Source organism: Heterodontus francisci, chromosome 12, assembly GCF_036365525.1.
Source record: "Heterodontus francisci isolate sHetFra1 chromosome 12, sHetFra1.hap1, whole genome shotgun sequence".
In the NCBI taxonomy this organism is placed as follows: Eukaryota; Metazoa; Chordata; class Chondrichthyes; order Heterodontiformes; family Heterodontidae; genus Heterodontus; species Heterodontus francisci.
The window spans coordinates 32,983,943-32,998,999 of record NC_090382.1 but is presented as its reverse complement, the minus strand read 5'-3'; the positions used below and the strand labels follow the sequence as shown (position 1 = coordinate 32,998,999).

The following is a 15,057-nucleotide window of genomic DNA, read 5'->3' as shown; positions in this document are numbered from 1 at the left end:
TGTTTGTGCTTTGGTCTAGGGCTGTTCGTTTGTCTGTCCATTAACACCCTCTCTGTACTAATGATTTGTCTTTCAACACACCATTAACATACCATTGCCTTTGCTCCATGACCTTCTGGTCAATTATTCTTTGTGACCCTGTCCTATCAACACCTTCCCTTTTGTTATCGCTTGCCCCAGCCCCGCTTTATTTGCTTAAAACCGATGACATTTCTAACCATTGCCAGTTCTGATGAAAGGTCACTGACCTGAAACGTTAACTCTGCTTCTCTCTCCACAGATGCTGCCAGAACTGCAGAGTATTTACAGCATTTCTTGTTTTTACTTCCAACATCATGGAGCTTGGCCAGAACACCTGGCAGGGATTTGGACATGTCCTATCTAGAACCTGGTACTCTGCTGCCAACATGCCATCATTTATATGGACTTACTTCAAAAGATCCATGGCCCCAACTCCATCAAGTCAATTGAGCAACATTATTCAATGAGTCAGAGTCAACACCTTTGAGGAGAAGACTGTCAGACTCCCAGACTGTCACCAACTTTGTTCTATAACTAGACACTCAGAGATGCAAAAGACTGCTGATTTCAGTCAGGCTCTCTAAGCGAGGTCTCTTTACTATTCCTCCCCTCATAGTACGAGCATCACAGGAGGCATGAAACATTTCTACAACAGTTTCAAATATAGTGCAGTATCCCAAGCTTGTTTTTTTCCCCCCACTCTGCAATTAATTTACATTCTAACATCAGCAGCACCACGTAAAAGATTAAACTCACCGTTTCCGGGGTGATGTATTTCAGATCCTCATGCCTACCCATTACCGTGGGTAATGCATACACCTGTCAATAAAATAAATCATTAGCACCAGAGCAAGCACCTCAAAAACACAGGTCAGGCTTGTAAATGTCACATCAGCCAGGATCCTGGTCTAGGGGCGGATCTCATTACTAATACTTCCCCTCAGATAGAACAAGAGCATCATAGGCAGCGGCAACAACACTTATTTGACTGTTTTAACACTGTGACATATCCCAAAGATTTCACCAAAGTTTGAAAACAGGCACTGATCGGAAATGGGGGTGGGGGAGGGGTGGGGTGGTAAGCTAGGTGAGGTGATCAAAGGAATCATCAGACCTGCCCCATGGGATAACTCCTTCCTTTCTTCCTCCCTAGGGTGGGAACGGAAATCCTTTGCATCCACTTACACAACTGACAGCAGGAACTCACCATCTGCGAGTGGTAAAAAGGGATAGGTTTTGACACGGCTTTCAAAGGTGAGGTGGAGTTTATGGAGAGTTACAGACCGCTGGGCCACAGTAGCTAAAGGCAGCACCATTGAACATGCATGAATTGTTCCCAAAATCTGGTATTTGTAAAGATTTTGAATTCTTCTCCAATAAATGTGAAATATTTAATATTAACGTAAATGATCATGTTGAACTTGCTCACTGCTCTACCTGTGATTTATGCCAGAGACAGCTGACTCACTCGATAAAGCACATATATCTGACATCCTGGTCAAAAAGGTGCAATAACCTCCAGTCTAGTGAGTAAAGGTAAAGGTAGTGCCTAGAATAACAGAAAGCCATACAGAGCAAAGGATTCCAGGATCAATTCCTGGATTCACCAAGTCAGCTGTCAAAGCACCAATTGGGGCAACATTAATTGGCCGTAGTGCTTGTGGGTTACAAGGACGGGAGGAAAAAATCAGCTAGCGTGCTCTTTCCTGAGGGTTAATTTATGAAGACAGGCTGCATAAACTTGGGTTATATTTGCTTGGGTTTAGAAAGTTGAGGGGGCAATCTGTTGAGGTGTTTAAAATAATAAAAGGATTCAATAGAGTTGATATAGAGAAGCTATTTCTTCTGATTAGGGAATCCAGAACAAGGAGGCATAATCTTATTAGAGTTCGGCCATTCAGGAGTGAAATCAGGAAGCTTTTTTTTTCTAAACAAAGTAGTAGAAATCTAGAACTCACTTGCCATTAAAATACTGTAGAATACTGGATCAATTGAAATTTAAGACTGAGAGTGACATTATTATTAAATAGGGTATCAATAGATATGGATTGAAGGCAGGTAAATAGAGCTGCGGTACAGATTAGCTATTATCTAATTGAATAGTGGAAGATGGAGTGGCTGAATTGTCTACTCCTGTTCCTAAGTTCTCTGCTGAAAGGGGTGCATGTGTGTGCACAAGCCCACAATTCATTAGCCTGAAAACACTCTTCGTCAAGGCTCCCATGTAATGAGTGCCTTTGATGGGGAGGCATGGAGGGCCATCTGACACCTGAACTACATCCAACAAAAGTCACCAGGCAAGGGTTGGGGGGTGGTGGGGGGTTTGTGGGGGGGCTGCAGGAGAAAGATAAAGAAAAAATTTCAAAGGATGTTGAAAATCTCACTTTGGAAAAGTTCCCTATGAGCTCCATGGGGTTTCTCTCCTCATCCAAAACCTTTGTCACATCGATATTGCAGCTAGTCATGGCTGGTCTCTGCAGGGAAAGGAAAAACAACAGTTGTTCAAGAATGGTCATAAATTTTTTCAAACATGTAAAATTGGACATAAAAGAATTCTACAAATCAACCTTGAAGACCAAAAGCCAACTATAAAGAGATGCTCAGGATGTCCAAATCCCCTGTACTGACACCCCCCCCTCCACTCCACAACCTGCCCTGCATGAAGGGGGTAATGTAAGAAAGACTGAAGTATACCAATGCTGCATCTTAGTGCCTTTAAAAAAAAGAGCTGAAGAACCGATGACGGTCATAAGTCCACCACCCCGTCTGATTACAGCATTGGACTGGCGACCCAGCGGTCACGAGTTCAAATCCACCACCCAGTCATTCTTCATACTCTCCAGGATCAAAAACATATGAAAAACAAGGTCACACACCAGCTTGAACTCAACACCTCAACAACATAAAACTAAAGAGAATCAAATACTGAAGAGAAATAAAACCAACACCGGCCATTTCAATTACATACAGCAGGCAGCAAACACCAACCTTCAAGGTTGCTGAAAGGATAAAGAAGTTGATGCATTTCCCCAATTAGGCCACAGTGAATTCACATTTTTCTATTTGGAGTAGACAAACAGTTCCATGAATGGAATCCCATTATTTTCAAGATGGCACTCAATCCTGGGAATAAACGGCACCTCCTGTGACAGTTAAAGCACGCTCCATGCTTAAAATATTTCCTGCATCTCCAAGTCTTCCCCCTCCCCATCAATAATCTCATCCATACAACACAAGAGGGCACACAGATGAAGTGCCCAAGGCCCCTGTAATTGGGCAGTGATACACAGTACTGGGAGCAGTTTATTTTGTAGAGAGACAGAAGTGGGGTTGGCGATGGTGGGGAGAGGGTGAAAGTGAGCAAAATGAGGACATCATCTGATTTCTCTTGGCTTGCTTTGTACCATCTTCTCACCACATTCTCTCCCGCCAGCGCACTGCAGACAGCATGGTGGCGATTGATGACATAGCATGTGGGGAGTCATCAGAGTGCAGCATATTAACTGAATAACTGTTTCCTCTGCTTCAGGAGTCAAAGGTAAGGGTACATCTATTTAAAACGGTCCTTTAAGAGGATGAAGAAATTGAGTCAGAAGCACTTTCTTCACACAGTGTCACTGGAGAATGGGATGCTTTGCCATAGGGTGTAGTGGAGATAAAAAAAGGACATTACATCTAAAATGAAAACTGGATAAACACTGGAAGAAGAGGAAGGTACACTGCGATAGAGGAAGTCCAGGCAGGGGGATTAGTATTGTATTGCTCAAGCAAAAGATACAGCATGTACACAATAGGCCAAATAGCTTTCCTTTGTGCTGTGAACTTCTGTGGTTCTAACTGAGTAAGCAATCAGAAGGCTTCTTTACCATGAACTGGTCCTCCTGCCTCTGCTGATCCTCGTCCTGCGAGGGATTTCCAAAACTCTTCTGCCGTTTAGCCTTCACTGGAGTGTCCATTTCCCTAGATCGCTCCAATCTTTTCAGGAAAGGTCTATGCAACTTCTCCGGCATAGAGGGGGACCGAAACAGGCCTGGCCGACTCCTGCGGACTGGCACCTAACAAAGAAACAAAGCAAAGAACAATGAAAAGTAGAAACAATTTTATGAATATTTGCATGCCCTGTCTTCTGCAGAGTCCTCCCAACATGGAAGATTTTGGTCATTCAGCCCAGCCCAGCTCTCGTGACTATCTGTGGAACTCAGGACTTCAGAGTCCTTCTGAAGTACAGGATGGCTCTTTCAACACTCAGAACTGTTGGAGTTAAACTCCTCGCCTCGTTTTAATGAGATTAATACAGTCCTGCACACAGGAACAAAGCTTCTCAAATGATTGCCCACAAAATAAGTTGGAATCACTGGAATGTCAAGGAACAACTGTTAATTTGTTATGTGATTGTGGTCACACCTCAGGGAGAGAGTAGTCATCATAAGTGTAAACAGCTGCTGCTGCTACAAAACACAGAATAATGTCAAAATGAAGAACATTTACTATAACAAATAACCAAGAGCAGGGAATGATCCTGAGCATAATATTAACAAGAGGCTCAGGCAACTAGACAGTGCATGGGGTTCTCATATAATACTAGCAGCAACTGTCCAAAACGTAGCCCATTTCTCTTCTTCCCTCATCTCCAGCTTGATAAGAACCCCCTTTATCTTTAAGAAAAACACACCAAGTCTCTACTGATTACAGCGCTGGACTAGCAACCCAGAGGTCACGAGTTCAAATGCCAATGACTAGTTGTGTAATTGAATTTAGAAGATCTGAATTTATAAAATAATACCATATAAAATGAATATGAAAGCTGTCAGATCGTCATAAAAGCCCAACTGGCTAATGTCCTTCAACAGACAGACCTGCCACCTCTACCTCGTCTGGTTTCCATGGGAATCCAGTCCCACACTTGGTTAACTATTGATAACCTCATGGCGGTTCCAGCCTTCCCTCAATGGGTAACACCTTCACTTGTAAGTCAGACATCCCTCTCCAGAATCTTGAGCACATAACCTAATCTAACATTTCAGGGTAGTACTGAGAGACTGCTGCACCGTCAGAGGTGATGTCTTTTGGATGAGCCATTAAACAGAGGCAACATCTCTTTTGGATGGCATAAAAGATCCCAAGGCACCGTGACAACAACCAGGGATGACTTTAAGTGCCTTGGCCAACATTTATTCCTCAACCAACATCACTATGAAAACAAATGCTGCAGTACATTTAAACAGTGTGTGCATTTCATGGAATCATAGAATGGTTACACAGCACAGAAGAACATACGGCCCATCGTGTTTGTGCTGGCTCTCTGTAAAGGCTGAGTTTTCTGACAACGCAACCACTAGGTGGCACTGTACTAGCACATGCACAAATGCAGGCTGTTCCACAGAAATGTCACTGTCTGCGACGTGCAGGCAGCTGCCAGGATTAAAGACGGCGCTGCTTAATTTATCACAGAAGAACACCTTCAACCCATGGCAGCACACAATGGACATGTTTGATACTCGGAGAACATTGCAGTGTTTAAAGTCTCATCAGAAGGACAGCACCTCCGACAATGCTGCACATCCTCCGTAATTCAGCAAGGTTTCAGTGCCATCCTGCTCTCCAGCCGCTCGCTCCCCGCTTCTCCCCCTCCCCCCCACAACCCTCCATCCCTCCAGACGCTAGCTCTAGGTCACGGGCCGTGCCACTTCCCTCCTCTCGGCTACTCACTCCTACATCATTCCCGTCACCCCTCGTAGCCCACCTTGCTTCTTTGGGTGGCACAGTGGTGAACGAATGAACTTTAGAGCGAGCAGCCAGAGGGTCGGGGGGGGGGAAGTGAAGAGCGAGCAGCCTAGAGCGAGTGGCCAAGGGGAGTGGGAAAAAAAAAAAAAAAAAGAGGAAAAGAGCGTTGTTGGTCCTAGCAAGACATAGGCTGCACATGCGCAGCATCTCAGAGCATAGGAGACCGTTTGCGTATGTGTGCAGCTTTGAGCGCTCTGATGACATCAGTGGGTCGCTGCGTTGTCAGGAGTCACTTTGCTGTGCAAATGCAACTCAACAAGTCCCACTCCCCTCCCATTTTCCTGCAAAGTTTCTCTCCAAGTGCTTACCCAATTCCCTTTTGAAACTCCAATAGTGTCTGCCTCCACCTCACTCTCAGGCCATGCATTTCAGATCTTAACCACTTGCTGTGTAAAAAAGTTTTCCTCATGTCATTGTTGGTTCTTTTTCCAATTACCTCAAGTCTGGTTCTCGACTCTTCTGCCAGTGGGAACAGTTTACCACTACCCCAACTACCCCATCCAGACCCATGATTTTGAACACCTCTATCAAATCTCCTCTCAACTTTTTCTTCTCCAAGGTGAGCAGCCCCAGCATCACCAACCTATCCACATAACTGAAGCTCCTCAGCTCTGGAACTATTCTCAAATCTTTTCTCCACCTTCTCTAAAGCCTTCAGATCCTTCCTAAAGTGCAATACCCAAAATAGACCATTACTCCAGTTGAGTCTGAATCAGTGTTTTATAAAAGTTTCATGATTTTGTACTCTATGCCTCTATTTAGAAATCCCAGAATCCCATTGCCTTTTGACCACTTTCTCAAGATGCCCTGCGACCTTCAGCTATTTGTGCACATATACCCCTAGGAACCTCTGTTCCTGAACCCCCTTTAGAATTGCGCCCTTTCTTTTATATTGCCTTTTCCAGATCTTCCGACCAAAATGAAACACTTCACCTTTCTCTGCTTTAAATTTCATCTGCCACTTGTCTATCCTTTCCACCAGTCTGTGGCCTCTTGAAGTCTATCACAGTCCTCCTCATAGTTCACTATACTTCCACGTTTTGGTTCATCCACAAATTTTAAGACTGTGTCCTGCATACCCAAGTCATTAACATATACCAAGAAAAGCAGTGGTCCTAGTACCAACCCCCTGGGGAACCCCTGCTATATACTGTCCTCCAGGCCAAAAAAACAACCGTAACCACTACTCTGTTTCCCGTCACTCAGCCAACTTCGTATCCATGCTGCCACTGTCCCTTTTATTCCATGGGCTTCAATTTTGCTGGAAAGTCTATTATGTGGCACTTTATCAAATGCCTTTTGGAAGTCAATATACACCCCATCAACTGCATTATCCTCATCAAAAAACTCAAACGAGTTAGTTCAACACTATTTGCCTTTAACTTATCTGCAATGGCTTTCCATGATTGATCTGCACTTGTCTAAGTGACTGCTCATTTTGTCCTGGAATATCGTCTTAAAGTTTTTCGCACCACCGAGGTTAAACTGACTGGCTTGTGGTAGCTGGGTTTATCCTTGCTCGTTTTTGAACAAGGTTTTTTTTGCACACTTCAAAGTAAACAATTGGCTGAGTAGTAGTTTAGGACAGCCCAGGCATATGAGGGGTGCTTTTTTGGTCTTGCAGGGCAACTAGGAATGGACAATAAATATGGTTTTAAATTGCCCATGTTCCAAGACCAAATAGAAAATAACAATTAGGAGCTAGGCTGCAGCTTCACAAACTCCCTTGTGCTTTAATGCATAGCACTATCAAGAGATCACAAAACCTCACAGCAAATTAGCTAGAAATTGCAGAGCAGAGGCATGAGGTGATTTTACAGGCGAGCGGCAGATAGCATTAGAATTGCTATCTGAGAAGAATCAACCCACTATCAGTGAAAACCCTAAATACCAATCACACAACTCAAAGAAACCCACAGACTTAAAGACTTCAGCAACCTGGAAACACGAGAGGATCTTTAGCCACCTATCCACATACAGTAAAGTTTCCTCAACACTCAAAATTCTTACCATGCTTATGTCCATCCCCTGGTTCATCAGATCGCTGGTGAGAAGAGCAGCCATGCTTGAGGACATGGTCATGTTCACATTCCCCTGCACAATAAATATCAAAGCTGAAACTGTGTCATGCTAGGTCCCCACCTGCCAAGAATGAGGCACAGTAATTTTGTCACGAACATTGATTTTAAACAGTTACTGGAGTGAAGAAAGGACTTGTTAAACAGATCAGCCATGGCTGGAAACGATATTTGCATATTAACAGACAGTGTTTGGAAGGACAATGCAGCCGTTCCCTGACACATTCAACCCCACAATGGACTTTTGATCACCAGACATTGAAGGTGGGGGAGCTCGCATTCCAGGTTGACCGCTAAGATAGCCGAATACACAAACGGACATGGTCAAACCAGCTAGTCACATGACTAACCTGCTGAACAACCTGAGTTTTTTTGAATTTATACAAACAATTTGGGCAGAAAGTTGTTTGCTCCTGGACTGAAGATCTCTCCTGTCTGCTCCCATCTCTTTCTCACAAGCCTCTGAATCCACTGAAGCCACATGAACCCCAAGAGAGAAAAGTCTCGTACAGCAAATGAGGAATAATAATACTGGGCCCCAACGAAAAGCAAGATCTACCTACAATCAAAGACTCTACAGTAAGCTTGAAGAACTGTAACAAAAACTCTTCAGATACTGCCTCAAACCTTTCCACTTTATTTTCCTTCTGCTCTTTTCTGTCTCTATTTGCATGTGTGTATCGCATGCACATGCTGGCGTGGGCGCGTCATGTATCCGTAGGCGTTAACCAAATTTGAGTTGAAGTTCAAGTTTAATAAATTTCAACTTTTCTTCTTTAAACCTAAGAAAGCCCGTTTGTGCTGGTTTTTTTGCCTTATAATTGGAAAGTAGTGAACAAGGGTTCACCAAGGGAGAGCTAAAAACAGTGTGTTTAAAATTAAACACTGATTCAGTAAGACCAGGTGAAGGCTGAGAGGGAACCCTAGACACCTTTCTCACATGGTCGTAACAACTGTCATTGCTCATTTACAAGCAGCATATTTTATATTCATTATATAGCAGTATATTAAACAGCAATTCCATCTCGGTGGCCGCAAATCGAGATCAGAGCGAACAACCTTGTAACACAAAGTTAGTAAACATCTTTATAGTTTAAACTGTAATGGAATATCTTCAATATCATTTGAAGTTGTAATTTGCACAGAAATTATAAATTTCACTTGAATGATCACAAATCTGGGATCAAATTATTTATATTTAACATTTTTAAAATGGAGATTTCTACTTTCATCTCTCCTATCATGACATCACTGACTCTAGGTGAGTTGCAGTTCCCCAGTTGTCAGCAGTCTTGTGGTAACTCAGCCCATGCTTCATATGCAAACCCAGGCCAGGAGTGTCAGCTGGGTGTTAACTGTGAAAGCATCACTGCTGAGCTCCATCCTGTTCTCACTCTACATCCCATGTTCACACATCCCAGCAGCAGCCACTGTATTTTTCCCCTCTCTAGGAAGGGCCAATTGTCACAACCCATCTGCCCCCAGAACTAAGATTGGCTACCTCAATAGGTGACAATACCTGGCACTTTCTCTTTTTACTCTCGACATTCACTTGAAATGAGATGGTCATCTGTAACAAGGGTGGTTTTCTATTCAGCAATGCAATCAGCACACATGTACTGGCCAGTAGATAATTAACAGCCAAAATGGAAACAGAATGAAGAGAGGAGTCTTCCACAGGGATTAATGACTTTAGGATAAGGATTTTTGCATTACCTCTGTATCATTCTGCATCAATTCCGAAAACACATCATACTTGCTGTCTTCATGTATGGGATCATCCAAGCAGGGAAGCTCTGTTGACATCGCACGACTGACTCTTTCCATCTCAAAGTCATTCTAAAATTTTAAATTACAATCACAGGAATAATCTAAGATTGAACATGAACAGTAACCCACAGTGTGCAGCAAGATTGCTCATCTTAAAGCCTACAATTTAGTAAAAATTCTCATTTTTAAAATCAAACCTTCAAGTTGACAGACACATCAGACAGTAAAGTGATAAATGGAGTCATGAACAGTGCTATCAAGTGTCACATACTCACCAATAACCTGCTCAGTTTGGGTTCCTTCAGGATCACTCAATTCCAGACCTCATTACTTGGTCCAAACATGGATACCAGCTGAATTCCGAGTTGAGGAGACTGACTGCCCTTGACATCAAGACATCATTCAACTGAGTGTGGCATCAGGGAGCCCCAGTAAAACTGAAGTCAATGAGGTCAGGGGAAAATCTCCTGTGGCTGAGGTCATACCTAACACAAAGGGCCATGGCTCTGATTGTTGGGGACAAACCATCTCGGCCCAGGACAATGCTGTACGAGTTCCTCAGGACAGCATCCTAGGTCTGACTATTTTCAGTTGCTTTCTCAATAAGCTGCCCTCCATCAGAAGGTCAGAAGTGGAGCTGCAGTGTTCAGTTCCATTCACAATTATTCACGATAATGAAGCAGTCCATGCCCTTGTGCAGCAAGACCAGGACAACATCCAGGCTTGGGCTGATTAAATGATAAGTAACCAGACAAATACCTGGCAATGACCAATTCCAATAAGTGATCAACTAATCACCTCTCCTTGACAGTCAATAATATTATCATCGTTGAATCCCCCAATCAACATCCTGGGGTTTATCCTTAACCAGAAACTCAACTGGACCAGCCATATAAATGTCCTAACTACTAGAGTAGATAATAGACTGGGTATTTTGCAGTGAGTGGATTACCACCTGACTCTGCAAAGCCTCTCCTCTGTTATAGCTCAGATAGCCAGTTGGTGAAGGATAGATAGTACTGGACCCAATCTTTACTCAGTCTTACATTTATTTGCACAGTTGAATGTTACCAGGATTCACCGCCTGACTCAACCACACCACATTTTTGATAAATATCTCTTTACCTGTGCCCCATTTAATGCCCACCACCAGCATAGAATTATACAATAACTTCCTCCACCTACAAGGCACAAGTCAGGACTGTGATGGAATACTGTCCACTTGCCTGGTTGAGTGCAACTGCAAAAACACTTAAAGCTCCACACCATCCGCCACCTTACGCATTCACTCTCTCCATCACCGGTGCACAATGGTTGCAGTGTATATTAGCTACAGGATGCACTGTAGCAACTGCCAAGATTTTATGGCTGTACCAATTGTGATCACAATTCCGTAAGCTTTAAAATACTCATGGACAAAGACGAGAGTGGTCCTAAAGGAAGAGTGCTAAATTGGGGGGGAAGGCCAACTATACCAAAATTCGGCAGGAGCTGGGGAATGTAGATTGGGAGCAGCTGTTTGAAGGTAAATCCACATGTGATATGTGGGAGGCTTTTAAAGAGAGGTTGATTAGCGTGCAGGAGAGACATGTTCCTGTGAAAATGAGGGATAGAAAGGGCAAGATTAGGGAACCATGGATGACAGGTGAAATTGCGAGACTAGCCAAGAGGAAAAAGGAAGCATACATAAGGTCTAGGCGGCTGAAGAAAGACGAAGCTTTGAAAGAATATCGGGAATGTAGGACCAATCTGAAACGAGGAATTAAGAGGGCTAAAAGGGGTCATGAAATATCTTTAGCAAACAGGGTTAAGGAAAATCCCAAAGCCTTTTATTCATATATAAGGAGCAAGAGGGTAACTAGAGAAAGGATTGGCCCACTCAAGGACAAAGGAGGAAAGTTATGCGTAGAGTCAGAGAAAATGGGTGAGATTCTAAATGAGTACTTTGCATCGGTATTCGCCGAGGAGAGGGACATAATGGATGTTGAGGTTAGGAACAGATGTTTGATTACTCTCGGTCAAGTCGGCATAAGGAGGGAGGAAGTGTTGGGTATTCGAAAAGGCATTAAGGTGGACAAGTACCCAGGTCCGGATGGGATCTATCCCAGGTTACTGAGGGAAGCGAGAGAGGAAATAGCTGGGGCCTTAACAGATATCTTTGCAGCATCCTTAAACACGGGTGAGGTCCCGGAGGACTGGAGAATTGCTAATGTTGTCCCCTTGTTTAAGAAGGGTAGCAGGGATAATCCAGGTAATTATAGCCCGGTGAGCCTGACGTCAGTGGTAGGGAAGCTGCTGGAGAAGATACTGAGGGATAGGATCTATTCCCATTTGGAAGAAAATGGGCTTATCAGTGATAGGCAACATGGTTTTGTGCAGGGAAGGTCATGTCTTACCAACTTAATAGAATTCTTTGAGGAAGTGACAAAGTTGATTGATGAGGGAAGGGCTGTAGATGTCATATACATGGACTTCAGTAAGGCGTTTGATAAGGTTCCCTATGGTAGGCCGATGGAGAAAGTGAAGGCGCATGGGGTCCAAGGTGTACTAGCTAGATGGATAAAGAACTGGCTGGGCAATAGGAGACAGAGAGTAGCAGTGGAAGGGAGTTTCTCAAAATGGAGACGTGTGACCAGTGGTGTTCCACAGGGATCCGTGCTGGGACCACTGTTGTTTGTGATATACATAAATGATTTGGATGAAAGTATAGGTGGTCTGATTAGCAAATTTGCAGACGACACTAAGATTGGTGGAGTAGCAGATAGTGAAGGGGACTGTCAGAGAATACAGCAGAATATAGATAGACTGGAGAGTTGGGCAGAGAAATGGCAGATGGAGTTCAATCAGGGCAAATGCAAGGTGATGCATTTTGGAAGATCCAATTCAAGAGTGAACTATACAGTAAATGGAAAAGTCCTGGGGAAAATTGATGTACAGAGAGATTTGGGTGTTCAGGTCCATTGTTCCCTGAAGGTGGCAACGCAGGTAAATAGAGTGGTCAAGAAGGCATACGGCATGCTTTCCTTCATCGGACGGGGTATTGAGTACAAGAGTTGGCAGGTCATGTTACAGTCGTATAGGACTTTGGTTCGGCCACATTTAGAATACTGCGTGCAGTTCTGGTCGCCACATTACCAAAAGGATGTGGATGCTTTGGAGAGGGTGCAGAGGAGGTTTACCAGGATGTTGCCTGGTATGGAGGGCGCTAGCTATGAAGAGAGGTTGAGTAGATTAGGATTATTTTCATTAGAAAGACGGAGGTTGAGGGGGGACCTGATTGAGGTGTACAAAATCATGAGAGGTATAGACAGGTTGGATAGCAAGAAGCTTTTTCCCAGATTGGGGGATTCAATTACTAGGGGTCACGAGTTCAAAGTGAGAGGGGAAAAGTTTAGGGGGGATATGCGTGGAAAGTTCTTTACACAGAGGGTGGTGGGTGCCTGGAACGCGTTGCCAGCGAGGGTGGTAGACGCGGGCACGATAGCGTCTTTTAAGATGTATCTAGACAGATACATGAATGGGCAGGAAGTAAAGAGATACAGACCCTTAGAAAATAGGCGGCATGTTTAGATAGAGGATCTGGATCAGCGCAGGCTTGGAGGGCCGAAGGGCCTGTTCCTGCGCTGTAATTTTCTTTGTTCTTTGTTCACCCAAACCCATGACCTCCACCACCTTGAAAGACAAGGGCATCAGGTACGTGGGAACACCATCACGTCCAAGTTTCCATTCAGGTCACGCACAATCCTGCCCACAATATATGAACATATGAATTAGGAGCAGGAGTCGGCCACTCGGCCCATCGAGCCTGCTCCACCATTCAATAAGTTCATGGCTGAACTGATTACTCCACATTCCCACCTACCCCCGATAACCTTCCACTCCCTTGCTGATCAAGAATTTATCTACCTATGCCTTAAAAATATTCAAAGACTCTGCTTCCACTGCCTTTTGAGGAAGAGAGTTCCAAAGACTCACCACCATTCCTTCATCATCACTGGGTCAAAATCCTGAAACTCCCTTCCAAACACTGTGGGAGTACCTTCACCACACAGATTTCAGCAGTTCAAGAAGGCAGCTCAAAACCTACCCAAAAGCAACTATGGATGGATAGTAACTGCTGACTTTGCCAGCAACACCCATACCCTGACAATTGATTTTTAAAAAAACATTGAGATCTGTTTAAAAGTCCATAACAATAGCTGAGTCATTAAACAAACTGTCGGGCGCAGCTGATCCAGAACTTTTGTGGTCACTGACCCATTCAGACCAGAAGGTCCCAGGTTCCAGCCTTGATATGGTGCTGAATTAGTACATCTCAGTGGAGCGGCCCCACAACTGGCCTCAGTGTCCTCGGGCCTCAAGGGAAGGAGCAGTGTCAAGTTAAAAAGAGCCGTGTCATCCAATGGCACTCATTGTTCTCAAAAGAACAGCAGTGGGCGGGGAGAGACAAAAGAAAACAAACACCAACATGGAAAAATTGAAAGTTAAAAACAAAATACTCAATATCCCTCAAAAACACCTGTTTAAGTTGGACTCACCAGAGAGGACATGGAAGATGTTGTTCCACAGACTTCTGGGTCTTGCAAGGGGATCAAGGTTGTCCTGGGAGCTGGAGAAATGGGTCTTTTAAACCAGTCTCCGTCCTAGAAGAGGATCACATGAATTCCATTAAGCATTGTTGGTGAACTCTATACATTGCAGTCAGCTTCAAGTCTGGTCTGCTAATTCAGTATTCGAATTCTACCAGTACACACAAACCCAATCACCACACATGAACCAGTTTCTTTAACTGAACTTTTTGTGATTAATATCCTTTGTTTTTTAAACTGGATATCCGTTGTCAAGAGTAATTACCGTGATTGCGTTATCAAAGCCAACAAAGACGATCAGTAAAAAAAAAAGGGATTTGGAATTAGGGAGCAAGTAGCAAATTGGATTAAAACCAATTAGAAGGGAGGAAACAGTAGTCATTATGGGCTACTGTTCCGAAGAAGGGTCACTGACCCTTCTCTTTCCACAGATGCTGCCAGACCTGCTGAGTGATTCCAGCATTTCTTGTTTTTGTTTCAGATTTCCAGCATCCGCAGTATTTTGCTTTTATTTTAGTCATTATGGGCTGTTTCTCCAAGCGGTTGGAAGAGGGCAGCAGTGTCCTACTGGGTCTTTTCTGGGATCGCTTCTGTTCGCTGTGTATATTAATGATTTGGATATAGGGCTTGAGGGAGTGGTATCAAATTTTGCAGATGATATGAAAATAGGAGGCACAGTAAGTAATTCTGAGAACCAAAGGAAGCCACATGAGGACATTGATTAAGATGGCTTAGTGCAGAAAAAAGTGGCAGATGGAACTCAAGGTCAGTAAATGTGAAGTGGTACATTTTGGTTAAAAAATGTCATACCTTGA

At 43.7% G+C, this 15,057-nt stretch overlaps 1 protein-coding gene across 3 annotated transcripts in view; it reads right to left on the bottom strand.

Annotated features, from left to right (window-relative positions):
* The window catches only part of LOC137375804 (M-phase inducer phosphatase 1-B-like), a 44,438-nt gene that overhangs the window by 11,233 nt on the left and 18,148 nt on the right, over nucleotides 1–15,057 (bottom strand). For all 3 annotated transcript variants that reach the window (XM_068043281.1, XM_068043282.1, XM_068043283.1), the window contains 6 exons: nucleotides 14,192–14,296; nucleotides 9,600–9,722; nucleotides 7,816–7,899; nucleotides 3,888–4,076; nucleotides 2,406–2,495; nucleotides 778–840 (listed from right to left, as the gene is read on the bottom strand). In XM_068043281.1, coding sequence (XP_067899382.1) covers nucleotides 778–840; nucleotides 2,406–2,495; nucleotides 3,888–4,076; nucleotides 7,816–7,899; nucleotides 9,600–9,722; nucleotides 14,192–14,296 — 654 coding nt within the window. The remainder of the gene's footprint in view (nucleotides 1–777; nucleotides 841–2,405; nucleotides 2,496–3,887; nucleotides 4,077–7,815; nucleotides 7,900–9,599; nucleotides 9,723–14,191; nucleotides 14,297–15,057) is intronic.